This window comes from Ictalurus furcatus, chromosome 2 (genome assembly GCF_023375685.1).
Source record: "Ictalurus furcatus strain D&B chromosome 2, Billie_1.0, whole genome shotgun sequence".
Lineage (NCBI taxonomy): Eukaryota > Metazoa > Chordata > Actinopteri > Siluriformes > Ictaluridae > Ictalurus > Ictalurus furcatus.
In genome coordinates this window covers 25,563,390-25,582,442 of record NC_071256.1, presented here as the reverse complement: position 1 = coordinate 25,582,442, position 19,053 = coordinate 25,563,390, and the positions used below count along the sequence as shown (strand labels likewise).

General features: G+C 37.8%; 1 protein-coding gene across 4 annotated transcripts in view; it reads right to left on the bottom strand.

Annotated features, from left to right (window-relative positions):
- plppr2a (phospholipid phosphatase related 2a) overlaps positions 1-19,053 on the bottom strand; it is a 47,014-nt gene that overhangs the window by 14,301 nt on the left and 13,660 nt on the right. For 3 of the 4 annotated variants that reach the window (XM_053610783.1, XM_053610805.1, XM_053610791.1), the window contains one exon: positions 3,564-3,752. In XM_053610783.1, coding sequence (XP_053466758.1) covers positions 3,564-3,752 — 189 coding nt within the window. Of the gene's footprint in view, positions 1-3,563; positions 3,829-19,053 lie in introns of all 4 variants that reach the window. The other variant, XM_053610799.1, reaches the window with a different exon arrangement.

Genomic DNA, 19,053 nt, shown 5'->3' with positions numbered 1-19,053 from the left:
TACATCTCCTTTTTACATTAGTGTGTCATTGTGATTAAACAATATAACATAAAAAAAAAAATCAAAGTGTTATAAATAACAAAGTGTTACTGGCTAGCAAAGGTGAAGGTGAAGGCTTAGTTGCTAGTCTCACACACCAATATTTAAAAAAATAATAATCTTGAGTTTATTTTTAGTACAAATGTTTGTTTACAAGTACAGTTGATTGTTTTTTTGTTGCTACTAGACCTAAACAACAGTGTAATTTGTCGATCTATCACACATCACTTTTATTACTAGCCTACTCCTGTTTGACACCATGCCAAGCATATTCACTACACACTCTGTGTGTGTAAGCACAGGACAGAAAGAATTTGAATTGACAGATCCGTTTACATCAGTATATGAAAAAAGAATGAAATTTATACTTGGAATATGTCAAGTAACACATGTACACATATCATGTGTACATTATTAGACAGTAACATTTTGTCATTTAGTCTCTCTAGTCTTACATCGCAGACTTGAAATGAAACAATGACCATGAATTAAAGTAAGAGTAAGGTAGAATTTGCATCTATAGTACATTGGAGCAATCACATACTGTACAAATGACTATAGATCAAATGTGAATTCTCTCATCAAGGCCACAAATGTTCATTATATATATATATATATATATATATATATATATATATATATATATATATATATATATATATATATATATATACACTGACATATGACGTACAAGTTAATGGAAGATTAAAACTATGTAATGATATCTGTCATGATAGAAGAGACTATGGGTAAGTACTAACAAATAATTCATACGTATTTATAGATTATAGTACAAACAGTGAAATAACAATTGTTGTTATTAATTCAGATTAAAAGCTTGAATTATGTGAGTTTAACCCCTGTGTAGCTATTACCACATAAAAGTGTGTAAAGAACAGTGAATCATTAACTAATAACCAGTTTCTTTGCCTTTTTGGGTTTTGTGCTCTTTTCATCAAGTAGTGTTGCTAATTTTAAAGGTGCTGGCATCTCTTTCATCAGCTGTCCTGATCATGCTAATGGTCTTTCTGCCTGTATACTGATCCACCATTATTAGGATATCAGTCTAATGGCTGCTAGCAGACCTTCAGTACTGCTAAATACTGCATATATTACCTACATGGTGAAAAGACTTTTATATTTAAGCTAATGCATACTTAGCACTCAGATTTTTTTTTGTTATTTTTTTTAGTTAGTTAATAAGAGTGTTTGCTTGTTAAGCTCCAATCAAGTCAGTTATTCTCACTGGTTTAAGATTAAGGGAATGACTTAATCTTATTCTTCAATGAGATACAATACTGTGCAAAAGTTTTTTTTGTTTTTTTTTTAATGTTTTTTGGCTTAATGTGTTGTTGTAAAAGAGCAAATATTTCCAAATGTATTTTCCACAAAAAAAAGTTTGAAACAAAGAAAGTACATAAGAAGTAACTTATTAAGTAACCACAAATGACCACTTTTCAGAAGCACTGTGCACAGCAGTGTGTGTGGCAGCTTGGAACAACCTACTAGCCAAATTCTTTTAAAAATAAATAAATAAATAAAAACAAATATCTGCATGACAGTGTACCTAGAAGACATGATGCAGTTTTATAGGTGTACGGTATGGTGTATGGTCACACCTATACTTTGATTTGATTTCACTGTTATTCACTGTTTACTGTGTTCTATAGTATTTTGTATGTAGAAACTTTTCATTACATTTAGAAAGCCTCTTTGATTTACAGAATTGTATTTACATTTACTTAAGACATTGTACAGAAAAGTGCTCACAAATGCCCTCTGTGCACATTTAACGCAAACCATGCCTGGATACAGCTCAACAGCTTTCTCTTACCCAAAACCCAGTTGAATATAGCTATCAATCAAAGTGGATGGGGATGAAAGCAGAGAACATGGCAGATACAACAAATAAACTTTCTGGATTTTATTGCACAGCATCAGGGCTACAACACTGTGGAACAATGTGGACTGATTACCTGATTTCATCTATAGCCTACCTACATATCATTTAAAATGGAGCTATTGTGTACAAGTAGCTGACACTGCCATGGTACATCATTTGTTTTTGTCATGTGATCTGTGATCAGTGCATTTTCTGTTTTGGTGTAATGACTCATTCATTCATCTTTGGGTTGCAGTGGATCCAGAGCCTATCCTGGGAAGACTGGACATGAGGCATACGCCCAGGGAATACAGCCAGGGTGGGATAGCAGTCTATCACAAGGCATCATGCACACAAACATTTACACACTTATTCACATCTAGGTTAATTTAGTGTAGCTAATCCACCTACCGGTGTGTTTTTTGGGAGGAGGGAGGAAACTGGTTTACCCTGAGGAAACTCTGCCATTATTTTCCATTCTCCTATCATTAAGTGTTTGAGTGAGTAATGAACATGTCTTTTGATTTCTCAGATGGTCATAAATGCTTGCTTCTTATACCTGTGCACCCCTGAGGACTTGTACATCGTAGGTCTGCACCTCACTAATGTTACCAAAGTGCAGATTTAGAGGAGGAGCACAGGGCTTAGGGTGCCATTTACTGTAGGACAGGGCCAAAGATCTCAGCCTTCAAAGATTGAAAGCTATAGATGAAATTAATTAGTGTCGAAGAGTTGCCTTTGAGGTGAAGCTGTCACATAGCACTCTGGTGGAACTAGCGCTCTGAAGTGAAATGGAGCATCAGTGGAGCTCACTGACCCATGGTAAACTGGAGCATCAGTACTGGATAGAACTGAGAGCATTTTGCCAAGAACTTGGCTTTACAAAAGACATTTTTGTCAGTAGGTCCTCATCAAGTTGCAGCTGCATTTTGTGTTTGATAGGTTTTAGCTTAGTATGGGCCAGGTTGTTCTGGTGTTCGGTATTCAGTTCAGTATGAGTCAGGTTTTCACTGTGCTATGCTTGAATACTTGAGACTGAGTCAGGTGGGGTTTGTGCACAGACTTTGATTGAGTCTGAATCTGGATAGGTTCTGTTGTGAAATTTTGGCCAGTTTTTCAGTGATAGATGTTTCATTAAAACGGATCAGGTCATGCCTGTGCTCTGTTTCATTCTTTGTAAGAATTGCTTTTGAAATACACCACAACAAACTTCTGAGCCTGAGTGTTTTTGGCTTTTATGAAGTGTATTTTAGCTATTTACTCTGGCAATTTATTTTACACATAGTCAAGTAACAGTCTCTGCAGAGGGAGGGGGGTAAATCCATGTGGTTCTGCAATCTGTTGCCTTTCGTTTACTATACAACCAGAGAACACCAGCAAAACCACCAATTATCATTCTCATTCATATCCATTTATCTTAAATGTATACATATGATTTGTACATTTCCATCATCCCAGTGCATGTGGAAGTGATAAATATAGTACAGAGTGAAAACTTGCCCTCCTTCTCTGAAACATCCCTTCTACGCACACACACTTATCTATGCTCAACCACTTGCACAAATTCATTCTCACACACACACATATACACAGCACACATTAGTGAGAGAAAGAGAGAAAGAAATAGAAACACAGCACTCACCGTTATGGTAGGGATAGCAGTAACCAGCGAGTACACGAGGATAGGTGGCACTTTGCTGTTCTCCTCTGGACCTGGGTAAGGCTTGGAAAACGTCTTGTCATAGCAGAAGAAACCTTGGACATGCACAGGGAAGGTGTCTGTGTACTCGAAGTAGTACGCCAGGAGGACCGTTCCTGCCATGATCACCAGCTGGAAATAGAACATGGTCCTTAGAACTGAGAAGGAGGAGGAATACTCCAACCCTGCACTCATACAACCACACAAACTGGCATAGGAAGGAGAGAGAGAGAGACAGAGAAATTTAAAGAGAAGAAGAAGGAATGAAAGAGAAGGTCTTACAGAAGAGAAATGATTTTAAAATTTCTACATCACACCGGGTAAAAAAGAAAGAGAGAACGGAGAAAAGCGTGTGATGAGAAACAGACAAGGTGGGAATATCTGCCAGGGAAAAGAGAGAGAGAGAGAGAGAGAGAGAGAGAGAAGGCGGTTGAGCCAAAAAGAGGAGGGATTGAGGGAGGGGGGGGTGTGTGAGAGAGGGAATGTGTGTGAGCTGGCACACATTACTCTGGCAGTGTGAACCCTGTGGATGTGTGTGTGTGTGTGTGTGTAATTTTGGCTGTATGTAAAGTGCGGAGTGAGTAAAAGCCATGTGCGAACGTGATCATTAACACATTTTAAATTGATGCTGCTTTCCCTTCGCTCAGTTTCTGATTAGAACAACACACTCAGTGAGTTCCGACTGCCAGGAAAATGTGAAGCAATATCTGCCATGTAAAGGCCATTTATAACTCTGTCTGAGTATTTGTATACTGTATGTGTGTGTGGCAGATGAGGGAAACCCTGAGGAGCTTATGTTCACACATACACTCACAGAAACACACTGTGACAATCAATTTGACTGAAATGTCTTCTACAGCCATTCCTAGTAATGGATGACTGTTTATTGACACTTTGTTTTGTAAAAATGGGGCTGTGAGTGAGAGGGGATCTATTACTGTATGTCCAGCAGTGTGTGCAGAAAAAGGGGAAATAGGAATGTAATATCATTTTTAAAATCTTAATCCAAGTTTATCACACTTTATCACTGAATGCGCTGGTAATAATTGGAATACTTGTAAAGAGCAAAAAAAAACTAACAAAAAAAACACATCACACTTGATTCAAAAACAAATCCAGGATTAACATCTGAACATTTTTCCCCCACAACTCCATTCCAACATTTATCTCCATATTCAGATTTTAACACCATAAAACCAACACTGGAACACTGAAGCAATTTCATTATTTAAACACTATTTCTGCTGTACATACTTTATGCACAAGTGCACTAGTTAAATACTTTAGTTAAATTACTTCCAGCTGAAATTTTCGTTCAGCAGACCATTTATGAAATGTTATGATTCTAGCACATTTTCTAGAATATTTCGTTTTTTTTTCTGTGAATTATTAAAACATTAAAACATACATTGTGGAAAAACACATTCATACAACATTGCTGCAACATTTTGTACTAGTAAAAAATTTAACAGAGACATTTCCATAATATGCATTTTTGTGGATCACATTCATAGAACATTAAGAAGCCAAGTCTTATTACCTCACATGTTTTTGAATACTGTAAGAATGTTATTTATGTAATGTTACAGCTGAACCTTATGCAAACCTGTCAGATACATTGCTGACCTTTCTAATAACATTCTCCGGGTTAGCTGGGCAATGAGGCAGCTCAAAATGCACATAATTATTCTGCTTAACCTAAAACTTAATTCTTTCCTAATCACAACATGAATCATCAGCATGATCAAGGCATATGCTGAGTCTGAAGGCACAGGCTACTGCAGTGTTGCAAAGAGATGCAGCGTTTCTGAAGGTTTTAATAACCATACAAAAGCAAGACATGATGACTCAGACTAACACTGCATACGACAGTTCCATTTCTCTCAGCCTTGGGGGTGTAGAGATTTTTAGACTAGTCAGCTCCCTACAATGAGTTGAAGAACAAAATCATAACGCATATTTAACCCAACATTTCCTATTCACAAAATTAAAAGTAAAATACACAGGATCCATATGCTATTACCAGTCTATCAAGGTCATCGACTACATCATCAATAAAATGTTATGCTTTATAGATAGTTGTAATGGCTTCCAATTTTCTTACAAAAAGGACTAATATGGATTATTAATGCAACCATTAAAATAGTTCAATGTGCACTTAAATTTTCTCAAATGAGCGGATAATGTACTAAACATTCGATTGAAATAAATGATTTTATCCGTATGCTATTACCAGTCTAAAATAGTGTGCAATGGATTTGAGCAATACAACAGCACAATCAAATAGTATCCCACTTCCTGGTTTCATATGAACAATATCCACATTGTTCAGATATTGAGTCAGGTACTGCATGAACAGACTTCAGTTATGGAGGAGGCACTCAAGCATACTGAATAAATTTGGCAGGCATGCAAGGCCCAAATGGCCCTGTATCCCATGGGGCCCGAATCACAATGTGGGTCTCTGCTCATTTAGAAAGGAGGGGCGGTGATTCCATATGGCACTATGTCTATTTTCTGCACCTTTTTTCCATCAAAAGGCTATATTAGTCTGGAGGGTGTATTGTTTTTCATTTTGTTCACATGAGATGTTTGTGAGTTGGATGTCTATGACGTATTTAGTGATCTTTTCATAATTTTTTTTTGCCTTTAGTGTCATTAAAGAGGTGATTTTCTTTGATATTTTGCAACTTAAGCTATAGTACCACTATGGTAAAAATATTTGATTCCAAACTTTATTGTTTCTTTTTCATAATGAGTTGTTTCAAATAAAATATGTGGATTTCCCATTTACTAAATTCTAGGTGAAAAAACCCTAACATTAGCTATAAGTGTGGAAAGCCAGTTTTACTCACATTCTCGTTAGCCATCTGAGCAGTGAACATGTTCATAGCTAGCATTTTGTTAGTCAACTGGTTCAAGAAAAAAACACCTCTATGTATAAAAACACATACATATTAATGTCAAATTAATATATATCCTTCCTTTTTGCTAGAAGTTTGGGTCTTTTTCCTGATGCTGCTCAGGTTAATGGTGTGGTGTTGGGGTGCCCACATTCAACTTCCTCATATAATGTGTATCACACTGTCCCTGATGGGAGCTGGTTCTTTGTTCATGCATAAGATTGTGGAGTAAATCCATCATGATGTAACAGTCTGAACACTGTGCACCAAATCTGACATGGCAGCTCTGAATTTGAATTCATATTTTAAGCCTTCCAAAGTGATTGCGAAATTTTTTGATGACTAAATAATGCTACTCTTTTAATTTTTAATAAAAGAGGTACAGTATGAACTGTAGGGTGAACTATGCAAAAGTGGGACAGTTTTTGCTAGATTCACCATGACACAATGACAAAAGCTTAATACTGCAAGCCTTTGATTTTTTTTTGTAAATACACAGCCCTCCTAAATGTAAATGTATTGAAAAAATATTTGACATCGTGTGAATGTGATTATGACAGACATTTGAACACCCGTAGGCACTGTTTTTCGCTGAAAGAGTATTTTCATTTAAAGTGGGACAGATCATCAGCAAAAGTGGGACAGTAATTTTAAGTTAATAAAAAAATATTTTTGCTACAATTTTTGTTACAAAAGACACAAACACACACAATCATCCTTTTTAAATGGTGGGTAACTCAGTTCTGACTGAAAAAGTGCCTAATTGCAAAAATCAATAGGCCTTTTATGCTTTGAAAAATCATATCTCCATAAACACCACTTGCAGAAAAATGCAGCAGCATCTAATATGACATATTCTTCTGCTTTTGGATCATCACTGGTACCATATTTTCTGTGGCAGCCTTTGCATTCTTCTGAGGTGCTTGTGGTTATTCTATTGGGTGTTTTTTTCATTCTTGTTTTGATTTTTCAACATAAGTAAAGTGTTCTGGGCTTGGTGGAATGTATGACGACAGCTTGGCTCTGGATGTCTTCATGCCCCCTCCTCTTTTTGGCCTGACAACGAGGTCTTTGAATGATGCTGGTCAGAGTTGGTTGGCAAAGTGGAAAAGTGATCAAAGTTTTTTCAAATTAGGCTATATCTATCTACCACAAGATTCCACACAATACCTTAATAATGTAAAACCAAAATACATCAAACATAATATGAATTTAACTGTTGTATGACATGGTTCATGTCATGCTAGCTCAGAATAGTATGATAATCAATAACCATAATCCATAATATTGGCTTTAAAAAGTGTCCCACATTGCCCAAAAGCTACTGCCCTACTTTATCTGACAAATTAGATAAAGTGGGATGATACTTAAAACACAAATTCACTAAAGAATTAAATGTGAATTAAATGTGAATTGAATTGAAAAAAACTTAAATGTGAATTGACCATCCAAGAATAATTTCATAAATACAATAAAAGTTTTGTTTTTATGATTTCTATTCTTTATAGAGGTTTATGTTTAAGAAAACCATTCTCATTTGTCAGTGGACTTAACAAGTTCTTGCTGATGCCATGTAGATTTTGAAACCGGACCACGCCCTAAACAATGTTTTAAGGCACATAAAAACATTTGAGCAGTGACAAAGACCCTTGTGGTAATTATTCATGGCTATAAAAATGTATTGGCTCCTGACATTTAAAGGGCTAGCTAGCATGAAATGTATTTATACCACTTTACCTGATGTCCCACTTTTGCTGAACTCACCCTACTTAAAGCAAAATAAACATTTGTAAAAGAATTGCAGAATTCTTTGTTGGACTAAGACATGGGCAATGTTACTGCTAAACAATTCGCATTACAAATTCAAGAATGCAATGGTATTCATGTCCCACAAGCTATATTTCATTTCAGGATTATAAGTTAATACAGACCAATGGTTATTTTTCCACCTGAATCTCAATCTGTTTTGCCAGTTTGCCAGCTTGGTTCACTGTGTTCCTCAATAAAGGTAATCAACTACATCATCAATACAATTTTATGCTTTATAGATAGATGTAATGGCTTCAAACTTTCTTAACTCATATTGGCCTCCTTCATTGATTTTTGATGAGTGTGTGAGTAAGGACAAGAGCCGATTTTTGGATTGTGGTCTGTAATGCCCCTTATACCACTGACTAATATGGATTATTAATGCAAACATGAAAATAGACATTAGACTGAATTTGCACTGGAATTTTCTCAAATAAGAGTGTACTGCACTAACTATTCGAATGAAATAAATTATTTTAAGAAAAAAAATGCAACAGTACATTATTTAGCAGTTAGAAATCAATAGAATAGACATGGGGGGGGGGGGGTGTTGCTTATCATGGTAAGATTCCAAAAATAATACCAAAACAATATTAGTTATTAATTTCTAGCTAAATATTTAATCTAGAAGGCATTTACTATATTATCCTAGCCTCTAAATCTAACTATGTTTTTAAAAATGCTCACTAAGTCCTAAGGCATTAAGAGGTTGACATACAATTTGAAGACTTTTTGAAAACACAACATGATATGCTGACAGCATCTCAGGTAGTCAAATGAGAAAACTCTACCCCACATATATCTTGATGTATATTCAGCCACCCTTCCACTTTATAACAAACCACAACTAGTGGACATGGTAGCTTATGCAATAATTTAACTGACAGGCTTTTCTATTTATGTACAGCTTATTGAAATCCTTAATTCTGACTGACAAGTAGAGCTTAAAACATACATGCAGACCAGTGTTTGATGAAGGACAATGGGTGGATATAGATGTATAGATGATATGTGGATCTGTGGGAACAGCAAAATCATTTGAAATATGACATCCATTTTTGATTAAAAAAATAAACTGAAATAGTACTGACATCTCATCTCAGAAATGGTGGCCATTATCATAAAACATTTTTTACTGTTTAATATACACTCCATGCTGGCAGCACAAAGTCAAATCTGTCTCTAATGCAGACTGAATAAAGAGCAACTAGCCTTATAAATGCGCATCACTGTATCACTAACAGAGCAGTCAGTACAGCCTGTTGGAAACTGCTAGACGTGTCATGCAGTTGCTTGTGAGCCACCTTACACAGAGCTTTCAATAACATGCTCAGATCTAATTGGCCTGATGCTAACATTGAAGTGTCGCACATCAGAGAGAAACTGTCTGTGTATATACTGCATATTGGGGGCCCAGATACTTTGAGTGCTTTCTCAATTTAAAGCACAAGTTCTACCTGGTGAAATCTAATTTTGAGCCCTGCATTAAAAATATTTAGCAGCAGAAGTGTTGCTTACTGATGAATCAAGACAATGCTATATAAAAGAAATTATGGAAGTATACAAAAATGAGCTGAATAGTTTTTTTTTTTTTTTACTTTATTGCTTATTTGATTGCTGTTGTTTATGTGAAAGCAGGGGATAATTAAAACAAGAGAATCATGGAGAAAAATGTCTGCAGGCTACAGCAAAGGAAGAACTGCAGTAGTTTGGTGTTATAGAATGTTATAGAATAAATTATGGCTATAATTTTCCTTTTTATGTGGCATTATATGCTGGATGTTATGCAGCTTCATGCTGGAATACAAGTTAATCCACTTTCATTTGTTATTTTGGATAAATGTAGGGTTCCTTTAGGGTTTAAAGCAAATTCCTGCTGATTTTTGTTCCCAGTCTATTCCTAATAAGTAGTTACCACTTGTATTATACCTAGAAGAAAGAGTAAACCAAAAAGAATAAAAGGCACCTAAAAATGCACACAAAATCCTTTTTTACCTCAGAGATAATTTGTTGTCCACTTAATCATGAAAATATAGCAGCCCTTTTTGAGCTGAACCACCTCAACTCCTGCGTTACCATGTTCCATTTCCTTTATCTTTTCTTTGTCTGTACATGCTTATTGTCCCTGTAGTGCTGGTCCTCCTCATTTCTCTACTCTCAAACTTAGTGAATTTTTGCTTTGCTGAATATTTCATGGAGCTGCCACAGTTGATTTTGCCGCATGACTGCCACATACATGGTTGTACAATTTAATCATACAAATCTGTTGTACCCAGAAAAAAAATACATTCTGTACCACAAAGAGCTAAGATTAAATTTCTTATGCTTTACATTAATGAAATATTAAACTTGATGATGTTAAATTAATCTGGCAAAAATCTGGCAACCTTGGACATGATTTATATAATCTGTATGGGGTGCCTGAAGCAGTTGAATAACCCCATTCTGAATGAGTATCTATATATACCACATATATATTGACATATCTTTTGGACTTAAGTCACTAAACCTGAACATGGCTAATTACTCTTCCTAAGCACAAATCCTCTGCATAATCTTGCTGTAGCTAATAGTGCCAGTATTTACTACTGAAATGGCCCCTTATATTTCAAATTTACTTATCCCTGAAACTCTCAGGATACCGGCTCCAGACTTGCATTCCTTACTCTCATAACTAGATAACTTTTTTTTATTAGTGTTACTCCCTTAACTGAATAACAGTAATTGCTGAATACTATTTTTATGAATAAAAAAAATTACAATACGCTGAAATGTTAAGGGTATGAACCTTAAAGAGCTATCTTCTCATTAAATTCAGTCATTGATTTTCACAGAAGGTAGTTTAGGAAGTTTTGTGTTTTAAATGCTCAACTTGATTATTCTTATTAAATATTCATTTATTATTCATATGTTCATATCACAGTGTCCATATAGTCTACATAAATTTATACAGTACATTTATTCAAATGCATATGCACGTCCCATAAAGAGATTATACCCAAGTCTTACCCATGATTTATTGGCTAAGCTCACCTTTTTACTGTAGATTTGTTACTAAGTACTGCTGCTGTAATCACAAAGACTTGTGCTAAACTCCCGACGCTTATCGCAATATGATCATACGGAACATCCTTACAACAGATTGCACTGATTTCCTTTAGTCTTCTACAGCTGTATACTGTAATGATTTATAAGCTCACTATCTCTCATCTGGAAAAGGATAGGTCCTCTTTTGAGTCTGGTTCCTGTCAAGGTTTCTTCCTCATGTCATCTCAGGGGGAGTTTTTCCTTACTAATGCCACCTCTGTCTTGCTCATTATGGATTTAAATCTGCATGCAGATTTTTGTAAACTACTTTGTGGTAATGGCTGTTGTTAAAAGCACTTTACAATAAACTCTTTTTGAGGACTTTCCTTTGACATATTTATTAATGCAGCTAATTAACCAAATGGAAGCATTTTGGTTCTTTTATTTTCTTAAATAAAAGCTAGACCAAAAAAATAAAATAAAATAACTGTCACATTATAACTGATACCTGACTGACTTGCATTCGAAATCTACATCCCTTACTCATAGTTCACAGCTGTCAATGCTCCTATATGTTTCTCAAATGTTTAATTTTCAGATGTAACACAACAAGAATTTCCTTCAAGTTTATCTTAATGATGTGATTTCAGATGTAACTTCTACAGAAGATCCTTTAATTTGCTCTCTTGCTATCTTACTCTCCAATAGCAGATGTTTAGAATATATTTTGCCCACTTCTTGTCATATTCTTTCAAACCCTTTACATGTTTCTGACCCATCTGGACCAAAAAGGCATGGGTATGAGAATCCTGTTCATTGACTTTAATATTCCATTTAGCACATATCATAGAAACTGATGGATTTGGCCTGACCAAATCTGTAACTGCAATTACTAACACCATCTCCAGCACCATGACACTGAATTTTGACACCCCTCAGGGTTTAGCCCACTGCTGTTTCTTCTGTTGACATCTGCAGCAAAATTCATGAATTCATGAAATTTGCTTATTACACAAGAGCAGGGGACCTTATTGGTGACAGTTCACCATTTAGAAAGCAGGAAGGAACCTGGTGACTGGTGAAACTTAGGGTCCTGACACACCAAGCTGACCATAGGCCATTGGATGCCATTAAGCACTGGTGGTTGATCATTTCCTGCAGTTTTTGTGGTGTGCTCCTTTTACTGGGTATATGCTGTTCTTTCTTTTGTTGGAATACAGTCTACTTTCTTCTTCTGTTATGATACTGATAAGTGTTTCCTGGCTGTCAGCTGTTAGCAATGAACCCATGTGCATATTTTAACAAAATCTGAAGACCGTCACTCATCCATGGCTGGAGCTTATTTTTTAAAATCAGCTAAATGTGATTAATTGTTGACGATTAAATGACCTGTGGTGATCACTTTCCGTTGCACATTCACAGCTTTTTTTTCAGTTTATTGAATGATTACAAACATTTTGATTTGCATGTTACAAAGGACTAGACCTGGACTAGCCAGTGGAGCCAAAAATCCAGTAGATCTCCATTTTTACATTTACATTACATTTATTTACTTAGCAGACGCTTTTATCCAAAGCGACTTACAAATGAGAAATATACCAGCAAAGCGATATATCAAGCAGAGAACAATACAAGTAGTGCTACCATACAAGATCCATTAATTGAATTCCATTTTTCATCAGAAACAGAGCAGAGGAAACTCCCTTAATTCCATCCCCACTACATTCTACAGGGGATTTGCACTGATAAAATGCTCGCTGAATTTACTTAATTCACATTTTTCTTAAATCTGACCGACCAAATATTCCATTTCTTTCAGTGTAGAGAGAGCATCCTGTAGACCTTTAGAACTATACTTATGTATCATTACTCTTTATGCAGCTACATGTACTGTATATGCTGCTACATATGACACTATAGAGTTTACAATCCTGCTAACAAAAATCTAAAGTAACTCAGCAAAGCCTATACGTAATTGTCATTTCAAACTGACATCATTGAAATATTGAGAATATTGAGATGATAAGAAAGTACATTTTTTGAACAGTGGCCAAACAAATTAAATATTTTTATTCTATAAGATAAAATACTACTGTTTGATTATATAAGGTTCTGTCTGACTCAAAAGTATGTTGACACCTGACCATTACACCCATATGTGGGTCTTCCCCAAACTGTTGCCACAAAGTTGGAAGCACACAAATGTATAGAATGCCTTTGTATGCTGTAGCATTAAGATTTTCCTTTGCAGGAACTAAGGGGTTATTAGTTAGTTTGTCATTTTTATATTTTGTATAAAAACTATTTAAAGTATAACTTTTATTGCCATGAAGTTTTCTAACATAAGAGCTTAAAGGTAAAACAAATAAAGATTTATTTCCTGGGTCCTCACTGAATTTGCTTCTGGATGAAATGATTTTAAAAATCTGAAATAGATTTTGGGAAGTGGGATGCTGGGGCTCGGAGTGCTGTATTCAGCTGTGTGGTGGACAGGGCGCTTCTGTGGGAGGAAGAAAGGGAGAGCATGGGGGAGGCGGAGGAGGAATGCAACTCTAGTAGAATGAGTAAAAAGCACAGAATTGGAGGACAGTGCATAGAGAGAGAGGGAAGGAAGGAGAGTAGGATGCTGGCATATGAAGACCTTCATTTTGCTAGTATTGGAGGGTGAGAATTTATCTGGAGGCCTTGTGTGTGTATATATGTGTGTATGGGCTTAAAGAAGAGGAAGCCAAAGGATTGAAACAGATTTGATTCTCCTTCAAGATCTTGGCAGATTCATACAGTGTACATATGTGTATATTCACATGAAGGAAATATGAGGTGTGTTCTTTATTTCTTGATTTATTATCTCTAGTAGGAGTTTACATTTCCTCTATCTAATCTCATTTTCTCTCCCACTCAGCAAATAAAAAGGCATTAAAACTAATTCAGGATTGCCTGGCTGATTACATGGCAGGGTGGCTTTGTGGGTGTTTTCATTTCAAAGACTTATTCTCTGTGACGTGTAAATGAACACGTGTTCTCTTGCACACAATATAGATATATTTTTAGAGACGAGGATGGTAGCCAGATGCATGAGGTACAAGGTGTGTGATCCCGTAGTATGGTGCTAATTTGCTGGTGTGTGTGTTTCCCTCTCTTTCTGTGTGTCTATCATTAATCATGTCTATCAGTAGTAAGTTTTTACATTTTCCGAGATTAAAATGAATAATTTATGTGAATTTCTTTCTCTGTAATCAAGAGAGGGTTAACATAACACAGTGGACATAAGCAGTATTGCACCAATAAAATACCAAAACACATATTATTCCAACAGTGCCCTCCATTGGCATTTGCAAGAACTGTGCTTCCTCAAGTGTGTTAAACTGGACACACTAATGGATAAGACACATAAGAGATTTTCAAAAGTTTCTGAGGGTATAATATCTAAAGTTTATGAGAAATGCATGCTACATTTCAGGTGAGTACTAAACACAAGGTATGTATTTTATGCAATTTATATATTACAAACTTGATGTCTTGCAAAACCACTTCACTGAAAAATGCACAACTGTAACATTCAAGACTTCAATTTAAGATAATGAACAAACAGAATTAGCCAGTCACAAAACACACACACACACACACACACACACACACACACACACACACACACAATAGCAAACATGCTGCTACCAAAACAAATCAATTCTTTGGGTTATGAAAACACCAAACACACATGTGTAAGCATTTTGCATGGATAGACCATTAATGACTAATAAGAGCCTGAGGAAAAATAAAGTAAGAGTGAGAAAGATGGATATGATAGACAAAGAGATATGCAGATCGACAAACAGGTGTGCGGATCGACGGAAAGTGAACAATACATCCAGTTGGTCTCCATAGTAACAGCAGCAGAGATATCTGTGCGTGTGTGTGTGTGTGTGCGTGTGTGTGTGCGTGTGTGTGTGTGTGTCTTTGTGGGCACCAAATATCCAAATGATAGGAATACATGAGAATTTTGAGGGATATTTGGCAGAACTCCTTAATGAAAAATGCCACAAGATGTCCTGGGTTGTAGGCCATAATTTAGTTACAATACATGACTCAGTGTTACCCTACAAACATAACAATACAAGTGAATGAGTTTGAGTGTCTCACATTCTAGACTAGCAAAGTCAAACATCTCCTTTTGTTTAAGCCTTTCAAAGTGAATTTGAATCATATACCACCTCATGTAAAGGATACATCTACAAGCTAATTTAAAAATGCAGTTAGCTTAGCTACAAGTTATATCAAATAGCTAGGATTATAGGTAAGAGAAATGTAGCTTGCTACACTAAGATAATGGCAAAATTAGCTTAGCTAACTAACATTAAAGCTACATCCATGACTGATATCACCTGCTAATTACAACAAAATACAGTCCCCTTTAAATGTATTGGAACAGCAAGGCCAATTCTATTGTTTTCACTATACAGTGAAGACATTTGGGTTTCAGATGAAAAGGTGATTATTAGATGATAGATTAGAGTTTTTGAACTTTGCTTGTATTTTCTCATTTGTAAGTCACTTTGGATAAAAAGCATCTGCTAAATGAATAAATATAAATGTAGAATTTCAGCTTTCATTTCTTCATATTTACATCTAGATGTGTTAAACACCTTAGAACATAGCACTTTTTATTTGAACCCACCCAGTTCCCTTTCAAAGGGACCGTCGACGTTGCGTTTAGCATAACACTATGGGGCGTGCCTCTCGCGTGACCGGCATCTGAAGCTTGTGTAAAATCATGCCTATTTATAGGCCTGCCATGATCAATGATGACGTGGCAATTAAGCGTGTCACCTGATATAAATAAAGCACCTGTGTACCGCACCATCAGCCTTATTATCTTCAGTGAACGACTGCATAACGGTTGTTTGTGTAAAGAAACAAAAAGACGCTTCAGTTACTCTCTTTCTTTTCTCAAAATCGCAGAACTTTTCTATCCCTTTAAAAAAAAGGAGAAGGGGGGAAAAAAGGAATGAGCGAGAGAGAAAAATATGAGTGAGAGAATTCAGGAAGTGTGTTACGACTTGCTCCCGTTTCAACACGGAGGAATAGTGCACACTTTCTGGGTGAAGTGTTTAGGGATAGAGCATGCGATGGCAGCCTCGAGAGGCTGCGCATTGTAACGCTTACTTCAGGCAGCTCTGCTCGCTACTCGCGCTCTTCTCTGAAGCCGAAGCGAGTTGGGTTTCAGAGCCTCGCGGATCTGGGTTCTCTCAGGTTCGGGGGATCTCTTATGGATCCGGAAGAGGAACCGGAGACGAGCGTTGCTCTATCTCTTGCTCTTCCGGGTCCAGTTCTTCGCGGGATTTTGGAGCTTGTGTCGCGGCGACTCCTTCCGCTATGGAAAGCCAAGGGGGGGGACCCACACACACACACACACACAAAAATAATAGTAATAATTCCTCTCTGACTCCAAGGAGCCAGAATGGTGTACTAAAAACTGAGAGCAGCATATAAAGAGTTGCTTGAAGTAATTACTAAGGCTGGATGAGCTTTTTTCACCCCAGTGAAAGTAAATCCCTCACACTGCAGAAAACTCCCTTTCTTCCAGAAGTGCATGACAAAATATCAGGCTTCTGAGGGAAAACCATGCATAAACCGTATTTATAACACCACGATGGCCATTGCGGGGAATGAACGGCATGGCTATTTAGCTATGCTGAAGGTGGAGGAGGCGCTTGCGAGCTACCTCTCTCCATCGACGGCAGATAATTTAGGGGGGCTGGCTTTGCCATCCAAGCCATCGTGTAAGGCCACCATGTCATTGCAGTAGTAGTCTTGCTTGTGTGTCACTGCAGACAATGACAGTGTTGCAGGTCTTCCAAGCAGAACTGCTGAGTGAGCTCAACATATGGCGGCATTCAGCCAGTTCCTTCCCTGTTGTGTCGAGTTCACCCGGGCATCCATGAGTGGATCCTGGGCCAGCACTAGTGCAAAGGAGACACAGAAAGCAAGTATGGCAGCCCGCCAACCCCCGCAGGCAGCCAGGGGAACCGGGCGGCCACAGTCGCGGCCTGCTACTTGGCCTGATCTGAGAATGGTCATAAAGGCCAAGCAGACAAAGAAGAGCAGTCCTGAGGGGCTGTGGAGGGACATATCAGGGGACATAAGGTTGTTAGGGCAGTTAGCCCCCAGTGCTACTGTAGGGCCTCCCCTAGCCAAGGCTGTCCAAAGTTTTCAGTGTTCTATGGTCAGCAAGCTGTCACAGGGCAACGAAAATCTAATGCTTTCCCTCCAATAGAATGTGGAATAGTTAACGTCACTAAAAGACCATCTGGCAGCGTGGAAACTACTGCCAAATGTGTCTCCATAGGTTCTGTCTACCATAGAAAAGGGTTACCGGATCCAGTTTAGAGCTCGACCCCCTCGGTTCAGAGGTGTGCTCACCACAGTAGTCAGCACAGACCAGAGCCCAACGTTCGCGCAGGAAGTAAGATCCCTCTTGGACAAAGGGGCCATAGAACATGTACCCCATACCCTGAGGGAGAGAGGTTTCTTTACAGCCGTTATTTCCTGGTCCACAAAAAATAGAGGCGTATGCGGCCAATTTTAGATCTGCGTCATCTGAATTGTACTCTTCGGACATACAGGTTCAAGATGCTGATGCCCAAACTTATCGTTCCACAGATTCAATTTGAGAACTGGTTTGTGACGATAGATCTAAAAGGTGCATATTTCCACATAGAAATATCGCTAGCTTTATCCCCTGGCACCTTCACAAAATGCATGGATGTCACTCTGGCTCCATTGTGACTTCAGGGTATCTGTGTACTAATCAACCTGGACGACTGGTTAAGTCTAGCACGATCCAGGGAACTGGTGAGATGTTCTAGCACGATCCAGGGAACTGGTAATTCTAGCACGATCCAGGGAACTGGTAATTCTAGCAAGACCCAGGGATCTCGATGTTGTTCTCGCCCACATGAAGAGCTTGGGGCTCAGGTTGAACCTCAGAAAAGTATGCTTTCTGAAGTGCAGTGGACAACTTTTCTTGGGGTTATAAGGATTCGACTACGATGAGGGTGTTTCTATCCCCAACATGCATAGGGTCAATCCTATCAACACTGAGCAAGATAAAGCTGGATCTTGGGAGACTTTTGGAGCTTATGGGCCTATTGCACAGGAGACCATTCAGTGCTGGCTGAGAAGTTGGGGTTTTCGAGAGTAATCAGTGTCACATGGCGATGCCTACATGCTCTGAGAATTGGAGTGTCGCCGGTTTCTAGCCTTGGGTCACACTCTAGGGGTGTCTCCTTAGAGCAAGACGGTAATGACAATCACCTCCCTCACAGGCTGGAACACCGTCTTACACAGCTGTCCAGCTCACGGTCTCTGGAGCGGCATATAAATTGCCTAGAAATGTGGGCTATATTTCTAGCACTGAAATTCCTTCTTCCTCAATTGAGAGGTCACCATGTGTTCACAGACAACACAGCAGCAGTCTCATATATTGACCACCAGGGAGGATTATGTCCGCGCACACTGTTCAGGCAGGTGCAACTAATTCTTCTCGGGGCAGAAGGAAAGTTTGTCAATGAGTGCAATGTACATTCTGGGAATATGGGAGCAGACATCCTGTTGAGGCTGACGGCGTGAAGTGGTGGAGTCCATATGGTGAAGTTTGGCCAAGCGGGACTGCATGTGTTCGCCTCCGAGGAGAT